The 16,707-nt window shown below is 45.5% G+C and overlaps 2 protein-coding genes across 2 annotated transcripts; one reads left to right on the top strand and one right to left on the bottom strand.

The window, feature by feature from the left end:
* Positions 1-719: 719 nt before the first annotated feature.
* Positions 720-9,853, top strand: cfap65 (cilia and flagella associated protein 65; the record flags this gene model as incomplete). Its single annotated transcript, XM_008293526.1, has 27 exons — positions 720-988; positions 1,057-1,227; positions 1,345-1,541; positions 1,644-1,800; positions 1,951-2,079; positions 2,276-2,527; positions 2,625-2,764; positions 2,910-2,994; positions 3,093-3,239; positions 3,324-3,489; positions 3,622-3,750; positions 3,869-4,082; positions 4,256-4,384; positions 4,582-4,672; positions 5,340-5,425; positions 5,632-5,698; positions 5,872-5,985; positions 6,146-6,337; positions 6,683-6,829; positions 7,005-7,166; positions 7,329-7,445; positions 7,569-7,697; positions 7,777-7,827; positions 7,926-8,146; positions 8,309-8,428; positions 8,574-8,951; positions 9,064-9,853. Coding segments are annotated over 27 exons (4,106 nt in total), but the record flags the coding sequence as incomplete, so codon positions are not given.
* Positions 9,795-16,485, bottom strand: LOC103365943 (FAST kinase domain-containing protein 3-like). Its single transcript, XM_008293524.1, has 10 exons — positions 14,488-16,485; positions 13,494-14,382; positions 13,125-13,275; positions 12,813-13,000; positions 12,095-12,263; positions 11,810-11,895; positions 11,493-11,664; positions 11,173-11,242; positions 10,844-10,958; positions 9,795-10,539 (listed from the first exon to the last, which is right to left on the bottom strand). The coding sequence occupies exons 1-10, from the start codon at positions 14,499-14,501 to the stop codon at positions 10,441-10,443; spliced, it is 1,953 nt and encodes a 650-aa protein (XP_008291746.1). The 5' UTR covers positions 14,502-16,485; the 3' UTR covers positions 9,795-10,440.
* Between the last annotated feature and the right edge of the window lie 222 nt (positions 16,486-16,707).

Here is a 16,707-nt window from a genome sequence, read left to right as displayed (position 1 = left end):
GGGGAAAAAAAACCTCCGACAGAACCAGGCTCAGGGAGGGACGGCCATCTGCCTCGACCGGGTGGGTGAGAGTGGGATGAATTATACAATGTAGTTTACAGTTAAACAAGTTGCCATGAAATGGCCATTTTTCAGCAAAAATGGCCCGCCATGCTCGCCGTTTTTCCAACATGGCGGATTTCCTGTCGAGTTTACAGAAACATGCTAATGGGCTTTTTTGTGCATCACAAGTTGTTACATATGTGTAGCAAATGTAGTAGTTGTAAATCAAACATAGCCCCAATGGGAATCTGTTGAAATATTGTAGGGGGCGCCGTTGAGCCGTGTTGCATTTTACAACTTGGCCCAGCCTGACTTTTTTATTCATCCTGACCTGCTCTATATGCCTACAAAATTGCGTAGCTCTAGGCCAAATGTGCTTTTGACAATTTAGAAGGTGGCGCTGTGGAGCAATTTTTCTATTGAGGTGTGTATTGTTCTTCCAAATTATAAAATTTTTCACCGGGTCTGATGTACATGGCAATTTTGGTGAGTTTTCGAGTATGTTTAGGGCCTCAAAAACGCGTGTCTTTGGCACGAATAATAATAATAATCCGAGCAGTTCCAATAGGGTCTTCGCACCCTTTTGGGTGCTCGGACCCTAATAAATATTCCTAAAGTGAAAAAGGGGCAGTAATGTGTAACTAATGCATTTGTATAAAACATATGTTTGTAACTAGGTCCCAGTGTTTCCTTGTCCTCCTCTGTGGTGGACTTTGGATGTGTTGAAGACGGAGCATCAGCTGCACAGACAGTCAAGCTGGTTAATTCTTCACCTGTTGAGGTTGTCTACCAATGGGATGTTGACTGTGGTGGAAACAGTGTGTTTAGTATCCGTCCAGCAAGTGGCACTTTGCTCCCACACAGCCACGCCACGCTGAAGGCGCTCTACAGGCCCACACAGCCGATTGCACATCACAGGAGAGTGGCCTGTCTCATACTGCACAGGGTAAGAAATGCACATGCAGACAGACATAGTGAAGGCTGCCCACCTACTCAACCAGTCTCCCTTTTTAGGAGCCTGTGTTTCTGGACCTGATTGGGACTTGTCACTCAGAGCACCAAAAACCTGCCATACTTAAACCTGAACACTTGGTTCTGTACAAACTTCACTCACCAGACGCCCTCACAGCCATGCAGCAAGACCAGAACGGACATTTGGACCAGCAGGGGGTGCACTCCTCCACGGTGGAGGTATACTTCCAAAAAGATCAACACTGACCTATTAACACGGAGTGCCACTAATGAAGGTCACAGTATCGATCTACTGCTGCCTCTCTGACTCTGTCTCTGTGTCGTCTGCAGTTAAACCAAAGGCCAGACAGTGCTGCTGTCATGTCCACCATGGATCCTTCCTCTTTGCCTTCTTCTTCATCATCCCAGCATGTCTCTGTGGTGCCAAGTGAGCTGCTGTTTAATCACAAAACAACATCCTGGTTGTCTACGTCGTGTGCTTCCTCTCAGTCCGTCTCCATCACGAACAACACCAGAGGAAAACTGGGGTACCCTGTTTACCAAGGATATGCTTGAGTATGAAATGTGACTCTATTTTCTGTTTGTTTCGCTGTCCAGTGTGACTTATATTGCACCCGGTTCTGTTCCAGCCTAGTGTGGACCGTTTCCCGAGACTCTCCATTCTCCGTCTCTCCCTCTCTGTGTGACCTGGCCCCACTGAAGTCCACCTCGTTCAGAGTGACGTATGAGCCGAAGCAGCTCAACAGCCTGCATGGAGCTGAACTGGAGTGCTTTGCATACTCCAAGGTAGTGTTATATATTATAGCAGACAGTCTCTTACAGCAACTGTTCTTATCTGAATTAATATGCTAACAAGTGTTGTTTTAACCATTTGTCTTACGCTCTGGTTGTAAGAACCAAACAGTGTCGTGATTTTTCTGCCACACTTACCTGCAGGACGGTCATGATGCAGGTGAGCCACCGGTGAGTCCACCCTGGTGTGTAACTGTCAGAGTCATTGGCCACTCCTTTCAGCCCGGCAAAGAACACTTCCTCCCATGCTGCACCCTGAAGCCCCCTCAAGTGGTGAGACACCAGCACAACCAAAGACTAACACAAGTGTTGTTAACCCATGGACATGTTGCTTCAGTTAATGCATCTTATTTATTACAAAAACGTGTGAAACTAAAACATTCATGTGAAAACTTTGTAGAAGACTGTATGACTCTGTTATACACTCAGAGAGGATGCTGTGGTTCCAATACTATCTTGTTCTCGTTAGGTTTTTCCAGCCCAGAGTGTTGTTTCCCATCGGACTGTGCTATTTCAGAATGATGGAGACTTGCCCCTCACTTTTTGTCTGGACCACAGCTCAATCCCCGCTGGGACCGAATTCTTGTTTGTAGAGCCGAGCTGCGGTTTGATCCAGCCGAGGGATTACCAAATCCTCACCCTCAGAACAGCTCCGTCAGAAGAGAGTCCCAAACAGGGCTTTAACTTACGCCTGCAGCTCAATGCGGCTAAGCTCACGAGGGTATGATGTACACTGCACACGGACACGGAGCAAAGTTAATCTCAGTCACACTGTTCCTGCTAGTTTTCCATTCTGTGGATGTCTCTGTCTCCTTTAGGAAATTACTGTTGTGAGTGTGGTGGAAAAGCCATGCATGTCTCTGGAAGGAGGCAGCAGTTTGTATTTCCAGCCAACAGCTGTGGGCTCACAAACCCGGCGCACTCATCACATCAGGAACCTGAGCCGCGTGCCTATACGGTCGGCTGGCTGATTTATTATCTCGTTGTTGTTATTCTGCTCCTGTTTTCTGACATTTTTCAGTGTATTGTTTTGTAGTCTGGACTTATCTCAACATCATTAATCTTGTCTACAGCTGGCTGTCTGTGATTGTCCTTCATGATAGGTTCCAGTGGAGCATTCCAGAGCCAGACCAGGAGCTTATCTGTGTTGAACCAGATGGTGGTGAACTGCATCCCAATGAGAGCTCAGTGAGAGATGGAGTCTCACATGCTGTACATTTCTGTAGACAGTCACTTTGCAGTTTATATAGAAAAATAAATAACTGAGTTGTTTGTTTCTGTTTCAGGTTCAGACGTGGTGCTTCAGTCCACCAGCAGAGGAAACATACACACTCAGCCCGACTCTGGTCTTCTGGCCGATTCAGACCGACGGATCTGATGAGTCACACCTGACCCTGAAAGTAGTGGGAATGGGCTCCCAGGGATCCATAGAGGTGGGACTGTCATCGTGTTTGTGGGATTTCGGGTTGTGTTTTCATATAGTTGTATAGATTGTAGTTTATGTGTTTCCCTCCCAGGCAGAGGAAGCAGTCCTGGATGTTGGGGAGATTCTGGTCGGCAGCTATCGCTCCTTTGAGGTTCCTCTGGTGAACAACAGCCCCTGTCCTGTCTCCTTCTGTCTCACTGTACAGCAGATGCTTCTGGATGATGGACTGGCTCACGACCCCCAAACTGTGCACAGTGGTAATGTCTTCTGTGGCCTTGTTCATGATTCTTTTATACACGCAGGATATTCATCAGTTTAACTTTAGATTGTGCATCTGATAGTAAATCCAATAGACTGCAGACTGAATGTGTCCTGTCTGGTCCCTTCAGCCCTACAGCTGGACTCTGAGAGGGGGACCATCCCCTCACACTCCACAGTGCAGCTCCGATCCATTGTCAGACCCCACAGTCAAGCCCAGTATCTCTGGAACATTAGCTATCAGACAGTAGATGCCAGAGGTAAACACAAAACACACACAGTATCCACAGCTGAACCTATTCCAGAATTTACTTGTCAATACTTATTACATAAAACTTTCTGCTCTCTGTCTCTCTCTGTCGATCTTTTTCTCCTCAGGGTTTGTGTCGTCCTCTCCTCAGACGCTGTGCCAAGTGCGAGCTCAGGGTGTGTTTCCCACCCTTCAGGTGATGGATGCATGTGGTGGTGGCAGCGTGGCGAGGCTCAGCAAGATGCATCTGTGGAAGCTCTTCTCATTGGACAGTCTCAATGAGCATTTGTTGTCCAGCCCCTCTCCTGCAGAGCTCATGTTTAGAACCCCCACCAGGCACAGGTTAGGAGCTGGATTAGAAGCAGCATAACCTCAGATTGATGTCATAGTTTAATGTCATTGTTATGATTATTGTTGCAATTAAAGTTTTTATTTTACCTGCCTGACAAATATCACAATTCACTGACTAGTCATGTTGGTGTTTGCATGACCTCGTTTCCTCTTCCTGTCTTTAGTTTCCGCAGCAGTCCTTCCATCTTCACCAAAGCCATGCTGGATTTCAACTTTAGCTCTGCGACTATGAATTCAAACCCCTCACGTTTTGTGTTGATGTTCTACAACCCTGGATCGATTCCCGTGAACTGGTATGTGAACAGCAGACTGGACAAAGTGGAATAAAGGCAAATATCACAGCACTGTGCAGTGAAACAGATCTGACAGATGTGCACATCTCATCGTGTTAGCATTTTACAGTCTGCACTCATCAAGGAGTGCTTAAAGCAGAGTTTTGTAGAAACAGTCTGAAGTGACACTGACTGATCTTCTTGTGCTTCCTCATCAGGGCGTTCTTGTTTCCAGAGGACCAGCAGATAGAGCTGGAGCACTGGGCCGTGAGCGGAGAGTTCAGCAGCACTGAGCTGCACCAAATGAAAGTCAGACATGTCATTATACAAAAGTTTTCTGAATGTTAGGAATCAGTTCACGATTAAAATAATAATATTACAAGTTCAGATTATGGCTGACCAATAATTCAAACTGCTATCGTAACCACAGTATGGTCACGTGCAGCATCCAAACAGCAGGAGATATTTTTGATAAAGATTAAATGTGTCACAGCGTAGGGCACGTGTGTGTGAATGGGTACATAAGAAACATATGGTAAAGCACTTAAGGTCAAAAAACAAGTGCTTTACAAGATTTTTTATTAATTTAAAAGATATTTTTGAGGGGCCTTTCTGCCTTTAATGTATGGGACAGTGAAACATTGGGAGAAGATTGGGGAAAGGACATGCTGTGTCGGGGACTAGAACCCCTGTATATGGATCACTATCTGGCTATCTGCTTTACAAGTTTTAACCTTTTACCTTTTACCAGATCATTATAACTTTAACATTGTGATACAACAGAGACACCTCAGCCTGCAAAGCATATTTTCTAGACATAAAATAACATGAGGTGGAAAAAAGTCACTGTTCCCTCTAAAGTTGTGTTATATCATATGTATATAATCACCATATTATTTTATTCTTTTGCATATTGTTTAGCCCTAGTTCAGATGAGACAGAGACACAAAACACAGATGTTTGATCTTTCTGACAGGTGCAGGACAACCAGCTGTTCAGCATTTCCCCTCGCTCTGGCACTTTGCTCCCTGGCCACAGGAGGGCAGTACACTTCAGCTACAGGTCAGATCTGATTATTCTGTATAAGTCACAGAATCACGTTAAATCAGAGAATTATTAAGAGACAGTCTGAAGCAAGTTAGGTTTTATATAATTAGTGAATTATGAGGATTTTCCATGACTGCATATCATGTGTTTGTAGCAGAATTTATCTCTTTTATCCGACTGCACTGATGTGATGCATAACCGTTAAACTCTCCCCTTCACAGTCATGACTTTTCTGGGACTCATCGATTACCGGTCGTGTTCAAACTCTCTCATGGCAGAGAGATCTTGGTGAGGCTGTATCAGGCTTTTATACTTTACAGGAAACAATACAGTAAAAATAAATAACTTGTAGAATCAAAAGTAAAATTAGTCTCTATGCTATTTTACATTCATTTATTTTTTTTGCTGTATCTTAATGTTGTCATGTGCTTTATGTGCATGTGGTGTGTTTCTGTGTGCAGCTGAACTTCCACGGGGTGACAGTGGACAGAGATGCACCATTTCTCCACTTTGCCTCCAATACATGTGTCTTTACCTCTGTCCCTACGGGGGACTGCAGTCCTCCGAGGCAGCAGGTATGTTTAGTTTAGTCTCTTACATTACGTCCATACAGTGAGTGGCCTGATTGTATTGTGCTTTATATGATGAGAAAGTCATCTGTCAATATTACAATTTAAACTTCTACAAAGGTCCAGACAGGATGTGGGACTCGTGACGTGTTTCATTACTCTGCAGGTGTGTGAGTTACATAACGGTGGTGCTGTCCCGGTCCGTTATGAAGTGGACACAGCTGCGTTGTCACAGCTTCAGGTGGACAACTTCAACCATCCGCTGCTCTGTTGCCTCAATCCAGAGGGACGAGTCCTTCCTGGGAAGACAACCAAGCTGGAATGGATCTTCTCTCCACTGGAGGCTAAGATGTACCAAGTATGCTTTGAGCTCTATCTTCTGATCATTGTCCTATTATTTCCTCTTTTGCATAGTTGTTATTAAGCTCAGAAATCAAGAGGAATCATAATGAACAATAAGTTTTATGACAGTCAGTCTAGTTTAATATGTTTTCTTTGCATGATTATCAGGCTGACAGTTTAGCAAAGCATCAAGAATATATAATTAAAAGATAATCATTGAAATAAAGAAAATTAAAAAGAAAAATACTGAATTTATTAGAAGGAAAGATTATGCATATAACTGTTTTTTTTCCATAGAAAGCTAATTACATTTTCAATCTTAGTTCATGATTTATTCCTTTTTTTCCCCTTGTATCACTAGATGGATGTTCCTATCCACATCCAGGGTAGGGACGTGACACTGGTGAGATTCGAGGGATGTGGGCTTGACTCGAGGTCAAACCCACTGACCAGCAGTGACAGTAAGGCTTGTGCACCGTGTGTCCAGAGGGTGCCCTTCCCAGGACAGGTGAGAACACCTGAACAGTTAAACCAAGCAGATACTGACTGAGAAAAAATGAGTGTAAATGAGAGTAAAACCCTTGAGCTGGACAGACTTCTTGTCTTTTGCGTTTTATTTAAATAATAACACATCATTATGAGTATGTGATGATATCAGCTTGTGTGTGTTTGTGTGTGTGCAGGTACTGTTCCTGTCTGAAGACACTGTCTCTCTTGGCCACATTCCTGTGTGCTCACAATCTTCAAGAACTGTCTTCCTCACCAATGTGTCCTACACAGACTCTGTCCACTACATGTGGGAGCTTCCCCAGCAGGGAGACCAACAGGTACAGGACAGTGTGCAGGTAGCACACGTCTGTGTTCAGGTTTGGAGGGAGAAAGTTGATCCTCCCTTTCTGTCTTGCTCTGTTTGTATCTGCCAGATGAGTCGTACGTACAGATTTTGAGGCTAAAGTGTCATTTTATCACTACTGACCAGTGTTACATGTGCTGACGTGTTGTGTCAGGTGGTGCAGATCCATCCAGAGCGAGGCGGTCTCCGTCCAGGGGAGTGTGTCCTCTGTGCTCTGACCTTCACTTCTTCAGACTACCCCACCGTTTATCAGCTCGACCTGGTCTGTCAGGTACCACAGCAGGGCCAGGGTAGATTCAAAGCTGCATGAAGTTCCAAAAATAGATCAATTTCAGCACCAGTTTAGCAGCCTGCTTCTTCCAAACATGCTGTGTCTCTTACCTTTTTCCTCCAGGTCAGTCAGGAAGCTGAGCTTGTTGGGTATCGTGATGCTCTGCAGCGCTGGGAAGAAGAGAGACAGCGAGATGAATTCACAACCACAGACCAGAATGTTACGGAGAGCCGAAGAATGTTGATCGACCAGGTCTGACTTCACAGAAAAATGTCAGTTCTGAAAATGTGTAACAGTCTTTTCACAGTATTCACCGTTTGTGTTCATACAGGAACCTCCTGCAGCTCCTGCAAGCAAAGGGCCTCCGCTTAGAAAATACAAGGTTGTTTTATGTCCTTTCCATGTTATAATCATTTAAAGGCATCTATAAAAACATGTAAACCTCTGAGAACATAACTGTTATCTGGTCTTTCCTCCCAGACTCTTCCTCCTATCTGTGCCAGCAGTACTTATGAAACCGTGGCCAGTATATGCACCAAACGAACAAGAGCTGAACGGAGGCTGCAGCGAGAAACACCAACAGTATGGAGGCGCCCTGATCCACCACAGCCCACTCTGCTCCACCTGGCAGTTACAGCGCACTCCCATGGGCGTCTGGAGTACTGCACTCACCTGCCTGACCAGTTTAATCAGCGTTACAGGTAAAACCTTTTAGAGCACACACTGAACATGACTGGCTATAATCCTGGTTCAGTTGATTCTTTTATAATTATTTTCATGTTAGAAGTTTAGGAAATTTGCATCAAAAATTAGGACCCTGATCTTCTGAAGCAGTCATTTTTCATCTCGGCGGCCTTTTGCAGATTCCTCCAGTCAGAGAAGAACCAGCAACCTGAAAAGATCTCCGTCCCTGCTGGACCGTCTACGCTGACACACGGTCCTGACAAAGACATCCTGGTGCTCACACTGACCTCCTTACTAAGGTAGCACCCAGATAAACAACCAGTAAAGACCAACACTCAGACATTCAGCCTGACTGTTTGACTTCAATACATTGAGTTGCTGATATTAGGTCTAATGTTTGTGCCATTCTGGTGATGGTTGGATTTACACACTTTGTCTTTCCAGGAACATACTTGATGATTCAGCCTTTGTTCGGTCTCTGATTCCTTTGGCCTCCAAGCCCCACACCTACCAGCCTACAGAAACCACTTCCTCTCATTGCGCATCCTTTCCATCCTCCCCCCGTCCTCCTGTGTGTTCTACCTCGTCTTCTCCTCGTGCTTCACCCCAACCTCCAGTTCTGCTGAGTGGAGACAGACAGAGGACTGCAGGAGGCTCAGGAGCTGAAGCACAGCGCTCACCGCAGGCTGAACGCGTACCTGCTGACATGACTGAAGATGTTTTATTGAGCACCCTCCAGAACCTGATGATGGAAGCTGTCAGAGGAGAGCTGGTCCTCACAGCACACCCCCACACCGTTATCTCGCCACCTGCGTCGCCCAGGTGAAGACAGACACACACACACTGTACACACACTGACAGTAGCCTGGCCATCGTTACCTTCTGTTTGTTGCTTCATTATACCGAGTGGTTAACATATGGTGTCCTCCATTAGAAGCAGAAGGACGTCTGAAGCCGTGGCTGAGGAACACAGCGTTTGAAGAAGAGGAAAGGCACCAGCAGAGACTTCAGTCAGCTCCTCCACCTGCCGTCCCAGAGGTCTGTCGTGTCCACGGCTTTTACTAAAATCCACCTCATTATTTTGCCCAACTTGACTCCAGATCCCACACAGTGTCACACACCTTTTATTCTCATCAGTCCCACCAGTTTTATCTGTGCTTTTTCTAGTCTTTCCAGCCTCCACTCTCACAGACATCTCCATAAAAATGTGAATAAAGGGGAGAGATGATGACTTACTAGAGCTGGGGTAGGAAATGTTTTCACCACCGACTGCTTTAAATGAGTTCACAAACAACAAAGAGCTTCATGTCGTGGCACTGAATGCTTCTCTTTCTGCTTTCTTTTGATATGCTGACATGAAGAAATGTACTGTGCGTGCCGAATGACAATGAAAACATGGACTCTTAAGCAGATTTACCCTCGATTCATTCAGCTCTGGGTCCTCGGTCCATCTGTTCAGCGTGTGTCTGATCCCATCAATAGAAACGTGGTTAACTGTGCAGAAGGAGAAGATCTTATAAGCTGATAACTGCAAAATGTAAACCAATTGAGTATATTTTTTTTACACAAACAGACACGTTTGTTTTTGGTTCTAGACATTGCACACGTTCTCTGATCCGCTCCAAGTGTTTTCTGTTCTGAAGAACCGACCACCAGTCCATCAGATACTGTAAGGCGCTTTATGGTTTACATTTTTAAATCAAATAAAAGCATATTGCACATCATTTACATCTCGTGTACATTTTAGATTCATCTTTGCATCCGAACAAAGTACAAAAAGCACAACTGGGGAAAAGGCAAAAGCTGAAGCCATGTGACTGTCAAATTTATTATCAATATATTATATTCTGTGTTTAGATTAATCACATAAATAGTGGCTGTCATGTCATCGTGGATGTTGTTCATCATGAACAACTGGATACAAAATAATTATTGTAGATATTAAAACTAATAATAGGCCATAAAGTTATAATATATGATATATGGGAGGCATTCCTCCAGCTCCTCTGCTGTAGGAGCTTCATCTTTACAGCTACATCCAGTGTCTTTATTCCTTCAACAGCTCTGATACGTTGGTGACGTGTGATTCTCCACTGACACGTCTCTACTTTGCTGCTGAACATAAGGCTGCTGTGTCGCTGAATGTCGGGCACATGGGAACCAACAACAAACTATCTGTAGTCACTGTGCACTTCCAGGCTTGTATCTGTTTACTGGACACCAAGATGAGCATAGTCCCAGTCCCAGGTTTAGAGATGTTTATGTCACTGAGGACATGTGAGGTAGATTGTTCCTGACTTTGTAGGTAAGATCAGCAGCTAAACTTGGAGATAGCAGGAAAAATCTTGTCATGAAGATACTGAATCCTTTCCTCATGAGTTCTCAGCATCTCAAATTCAAAGTAGGGGATCTGTGAGAGAAAAGGAGAAGACATCTGGATCAGAACGAGAGACAAAACCTTTAAAATTCCTTAGACAAATAAAAAAGAGGGACACAAACCCCCCATTAGAAAACATTTCATAGCATCTGCATAAAACGCTTGAGGAAAATGAAACTACAAACTGAGGAACTTGTGAGCATGAGGCCAATTACGAACCACGTCAACAATAACTCTCTCTTAGTTCATCAACAGTAAATTAGCAGCTAACACATCTGTGATCTGTCGTTGCAACGTGCAGTTTTCTGATGACGTTCACCAGTGATGTCACTCATACCTGCACCACCTCGTAGCCCATCCTGTGCAGGTGTCTCCTCTTCGTGGCCTCCTTCCCCAGCAGGTGGTTCGTATTGTTGCAGAAACGGTTCTGTCCATCCACACACAGCGCAATTCTATAAATGGACACGATGTAGAAAAAATTATTCCAACAATTAGAGGAGGTGCAAATTAAATCCAGCCAACCTGAAACTCTGAACAGGACACGGCTGAACTTTCTGGTATTCGTATCTACGTCCAGATAGAACTTTCAGCTTGATGTCTCGCCCATATCTCAACCTGTTCACCTATTGATGGGACTCTAACTACACCAACCTGAGCAGCTCTTACCTTTTGTAGGTGTGATCCCACTGAGACGGAGGCAGAACAAACCCCTTCTCGTCGAGGCAGAGCTCCACATCTGGACAGAAAAGGGAAGCAAAGCAACATGTCCATGAGTACGCAACAAGCACAGAGGTGCAACAAGTCAAGTGGAGCTTTAGTAAACCACTTTTAAAATTCTACGATGCACCATAAAATGTTCCCATGTTATATCTCACACCAAGGTCAACATGCAATATATAGTAATGTATTAATCTGGGATGATACAGGTTCTACATCCCCCTTGTTTTAAATCCCATATTTACGTGACACATGTGCTCGTAGCTTACCTACAGTGTACCCGTTGTGAGTAAAGATTCTGGTAGAGTAAAACCTTCCCCCCAGCAGCTGAGCGAGTGGTCCCCTGACTTGTCTGTACAACAGATTCTCCATCGGCGTCTCAAAGGCCTGGTCCGCCGAGGAGAACGTCCTGACGTGGTGGTAGAAGGACAGCCTGGGGCCCTGATGGGGGAAAGCATGACGGTGAATTCATTACTGCTATTAATTACCCAACTCAAGGCAGTGTTTAATAAGTTAGCTGACACTCAGGGAATAAATCCCATTTAAAGTCACAAACACTACAAACCCTTCTCCACATGATGCTCACCCAGTAGCACGTGCACTCCAACACGGTGGAGAGATGGAGCTGTGTCAGCTGTCCCAAGGCATTCTTGTTGAATGGCTCTTCCTTTGCTGTCGGTCAGACAAAAATAGCTTACGTAAGAGACGTTACGTAGCCTGTTGCATATGAATCACATACACTGGCATGTTTGCACAACATGTGTCGGTGTGGCTCTGTCAAGCACAGCGCTCACTTTGTACATGTAAAGATGTGAAGTTACAGCTGGAACACAGAGGAGTGTTCCTGAACCTGTCCTTCTCACCGTCCTACCTTGCAGCCTCTGTAGGAAGAACGGGCTGAAAACTCTGGACATGTAGTTGAGCGGGAAGCGCTCCAGGTGGATGCAGGCGTGCAGCATGTCTATGAGCGAGCCAGGCTGGAACTGGGAAAACGTCGTCGACAAAATGCTCTCGAGCTTTTTAAACATCTCACTGGAGCACTGGGGAGTGATGGAGACACACCAGAAGGAAACAGATTATAGCAGCTGTTAGGCAACTACAGCTAACTTCAGCCTCATTAAACTGATGTCCAGGTGTGCTTCTCAGCATTTAGTCCTGATCCAGAGTTAGATTTGGTAAATTCATTCTTAACTTGTGACAGTGTGTGAAACTAATTTCTGTTGAAGAAGAGCAGAAATTGTTTTTGAGAAAATACATGCTTTAGATTTGAGTTCCAGATGCTGATATTCTTTAGGAGCCATTAATATCTGAGTTTCAGTTTCAACTGGGGGTTTGTTGAAACTAAAACTCAGGTGTTAACGTCTCCTTCAGGATATCAGGATGTGGAACTCCCAACCAGTCAGTCAGAGCTGATGAAGCCTCTTGGATGAAGGTGGAACGTCTTCAGAAAACTCAAGCAGGTCCAGTTGCTACGATTAACCTACGAGAACAACCCTGACCTGGAGGACTGAGGATCTTCACAGACATGCTTTAGATGTGTTTCCAGGTTCATGCAGTGTTACAGTATGACAACAGAACACCAGCCTCACCTGTGGCAGGTAGTTGAGTCGCCCCATGGCTACTATCTGCTTGGCTATCTGGGGGGTGCTGTGCTTCTCAGCGCTGCAGACAAAGTTCTCAGCCACAGCTTCAAAGAGCGTCTCGGAGCGACAGCCCATGTGCAGACAGTACTCCATGACAGTGCTGATCACCTCAGGGTCACACGTTCCCAGCCTCTCTGAAAAACAGAACGACCTTCTGTGATTCCCCCGTCCCATTGTGAGATACAACATCCTACAGAAGTCAGACATGTACCAGCTCTAGACCGGTTTATCTACGACCAGTACGGCCCAAGAACACACCTGGCAGGTGTCTCTCCATAGCAGCCAGGAGCTTTTCATCATGCTGTCCCAGAGTCATCAGAGCAGAGAGCACCTTAATTATTTCATCATCACTGAAAGCTTTGAAGACCCGCGACGCCCTGTGACACAGTCTCAGCACCAAGGGGATGGCCTGGAAACACAACATTCATCTCAGTATTAAATCCCCTCAGAACACTTCACACAGGAGGATGGAGCCAACACAGTCATGATTTAAATATGGAATACAAGCAGATTCACAGTGCACTGAGAGGACCTTAATGACAGAGTCTAGAGCTGTTAACAGGCTGTTTGGTGTCATCATGTGTTCAGGTCTGTTAGTGAGAGCTGCTGGAGGTTCTTTGTTTCTACCTGACTCTGTTGTAGCTTCAGCAGCGACTGCAGGATGTCACTGACTTGACCTGCCCTCAGCCGGTGAACCAGCCTCTGAGTGTGTCTGTGCAGAGCAGAGAGCATCAGTGCCTGCTGCTGGCTGGCAGGCTCGTAGACCAGAGGGAGCAGGGAGTAGACGGCGGCCGCCTCGCTGGGAGACACAGCCTCCTCCTCTACAGCAGCACCTATAGAGTCCAGGACCGCGGTGACCATGGGTGACTGGCCGCCTTCCAGGGCACATGCCACCTTCCCCAGGTGGCAGAGCTGCTTCACCCCTACGTCCCCGTTGGAGAGGAGCTCCAGGCACTCATTCATCAGCCTGAGGACCGAAGGGCTGTGGGCCTCCAGGCCGAACTCAACACATGCTCCGAGTAAGGTGGCGAGTCCCTCTGCTCTGTCATCGCAGGAAAGGTCTGCCAGCCTGGAGCACAGCTCAGCGATGACATCCTCCTCAAACAGAGACTGGATGTTGACCAGTGCAGCCCCGTTGCTCCGTGGTTTGGCGTATGGAGTGTATGGAGAGAGGGGTGGAGCTGCTCTCGCTGCTGTTTTAGGTTCCACCCGTCTTCCAGCCTGGTATATGGCCAGTGCATCCTCTGTTTTCCCAGGTATGGGCGCAGGCGTGGGGGGAGAAGCTGCGGTCACCATCTGCACCGCTGCGTTACGGGTTCTTTGGAAATAACGCACGCCGGTTACGCACGGTGGCTGAGCTACGACGGCTCTGTCCGCATGTGGACATCTGCCCACGGAGCTGCAGAGACTTAAACTGCGATTCAGTAGAAAGCAGGCCGAGGCGTGCTGGCACAGAACTCTGACAGACGATGAGACGCACACGATGGACTTCATGGTTGCGTAAAGACGCTCCTTCCTGTCAGAACAGCACACAGACCAGGTACAAGCCCGTCAGAACATCTCCTCACACACACTGAGTTCACTGACAAGCCAAAGAATGAACTGAAACTTTGTCACTTACTGCAAAGAAAACATGCGCAGAAGGAAACGGAAACGACGGAACCAGCGTGATCGTCACAAGCTGCTGCTCTCCAGAACCTCAGCCTTTACAAGCTTCTCCAGAACTCACAGGATGTTCGAACCTCCACGGAGACAGCTGGACCTTCAGGGGAGCAACATGTAACACAAGTCCTCCACGGTTTGGTAACAAAGTTGTGTAAGACGACATGTGCGTCTCGGTGCTGCCGCTCTGTGGCCAAAGCGAGCACTGCAGTCTGGCTGCACATTACATACTGAGGCTGCTCCTGATTGGTGCAGACCTGGTGGGCGGGGCGGAGACCTGCTCCTGCTCCGGATGTGGACGCCACAGACTGGACACAAGCTGATTATCTCCATTAAGTAATAAGAAATCGTTAAGATTTTATTCATTAACATGTTTCATTTTAAACAGTTTGATCTGCTGCCATCAGGAAAACGTTTCCGGAGCGTTAGAGGAAGAACCTCCAGACTGATGAACAGCTTCATGCCTCCAGCTGTCAGGATGCTGAGCTGCTGGTCCAGATACACAAACACTAGTTTATTTAAATTGCTTTAAGTTATTGGATCCTGAAGAAGCGCTCTCATCCTGCCTGTCCTGCTGTGGATGCCCAGAAACACGACAATAAACTGGATTTAATTTGATTAATATCATTTAATGACATCATAATTTTGAATAGGTCATCAGGTTTGGATTTATACATGCTAGTAAACTGTAAATAATGGACTTTACTAAAGATTCTTTGCATTTTTTTAAGGTTAGATGGGTGTCTGAGAACCTTACTGATGAATTTAGGAGATAAAAGACAAGTGAGGAGCAACATCTCAGTGACCTGAAGAGAAATGATCAGTGATTAATTAACAATGATGAAGCCATTTGTTTAAACTTCTAAATCCTGAATTATTTCATAACAGAAAGTCATCTTTTATTCCAAAGTGAATTGAAAAACACACTCAACTTAATGCAGCATCATGAGGAGTCATCGGTATTAAGTTGTGTATAAATGAGTCACTTCACAGCAGCATCATAATTTAACCTTTTTAACTTCTGTGTTTATATATTATAGTAACACAGAGATGAACAAAGATGACTGCGTAGTTTATGGCAGGACGACATTAACAGCCAGAGATGAACACATGCTGGATTGTTGGGTCCAAATGAGCTTGTTGTGGTTTTCAGAACGTGTACCAGATTTAGCACATTTAACAATATTGTGTTGAGTTGTTCCCTATTAAACATGTCATTCAATAGGACACTTTTTTTTAAACTGTGCATATCACTATTCCTGTCTAATATTTACTTCCTCAAAAGAAAACTAAAACCAAAGCAGCTGACTGCAGATAAAACATCTGATCTGTTGAATGCATTTAATGACTGAATTGATTGCAGTTGTTTAGATTTGGCACAAACGTTTATACGTGTTTGTGAATGTGTGTTGCTCAGATTTGTGCAATTTCCCCTAAAAGTGAGTCAGAATGAACATCAGCCGTGACTAACCTCCACTTCAGCCTCATGCTGTCGCTGTTTGTTCATCATTCTCCACAAGATGGCGCTATACACAAAGAAACTGACCCGACTCAGCTCTTACTGCCTCAAGTTACAGTTGAGCCTCATTTCATCCACATTTCAGGGAGGGTTCATGCTGTGATTAGCAAATGTTACAGTAAAGAGCTGAGAGACAGAATTAATGGTGTTCTGTTCAACGGACGACCCGAATGGGACCAGAACAACTAGAAAGAGTTTATGATCAGTGTTCTGGTAGCTTTGGATCTCATGTCTGCTGTCTGAGATCAGTCCAAATGTTGCAGAGCACATGTTTAGGAGGACTTTAAAAGATGTTGATTTTATTATACATGCATACATTGTTCTGGTGCTGAAGTCTGAGACGGTCCGTATGGGAATGTTCCTCATTTAAAAAAGCTTTGTCTGTGTGTCTGTGTGTGGCTGGCAGCGAATAGAGACGGATCCACAAGTCATCTGTGCCTGCTATCTCCAAGACANTACACCTGTGCTGTGGTGCGTGGGCGTGCATCATGTGTGCGATAGAGATCAAGCAGGGACAAAACAAGAGCAAAGAAGCCCGGTTCGTCTTTGAGTGTGTGTGTGTGTGTGTGTGTGTGTGTGTGTGTGTGTGTGTGTGTGTGTGTGTGTGTGTGTGTGTGTGTGTGTGTGTGTGTGTGTTACCCATCTGGCTGGTCCCGGCAA

This window comes from Stegastes partitus, unplaced genomic scaffold, assembly GCF_000690725.1.
Source record: "Stegastes partitus isolate 25-593 unplaced genomic scaffold, Stegastes_partitus-1.0.2 Scaffold890, whole genome shotgun sequence".
Taxonomy (NCBI): domain Eukaryota; kingdom Metazoa; phylum Chordata; class Actinopteri; family Pomacentridae; genus Stegastes; species Stegastes partitus.
The sequence above is the reverse complement of the archived record's forward strand: the minus strand, read 5'-3'. Positions and strand labels throughout refer to the sequence as shown.

Coding starts and splice junctions, on each gene's coding strand:
- LOC103365943 (XM_008293524.1), bottom strand. Junction 11,896..12,094: donor CTTCCTACAGAGGCTGCAAG/GTAGGACGGTGA, acceptor TCTGACCGACAG/CAAAGGAAGAGCCATTCAAC. Junction 11,665..11,809: donor TGGAGTGCACGTGCTACTGG/GTGAGCATCATG, acceptor TTCCCCCATCAG/GGCCCCAGGCTGTCCTTCTA.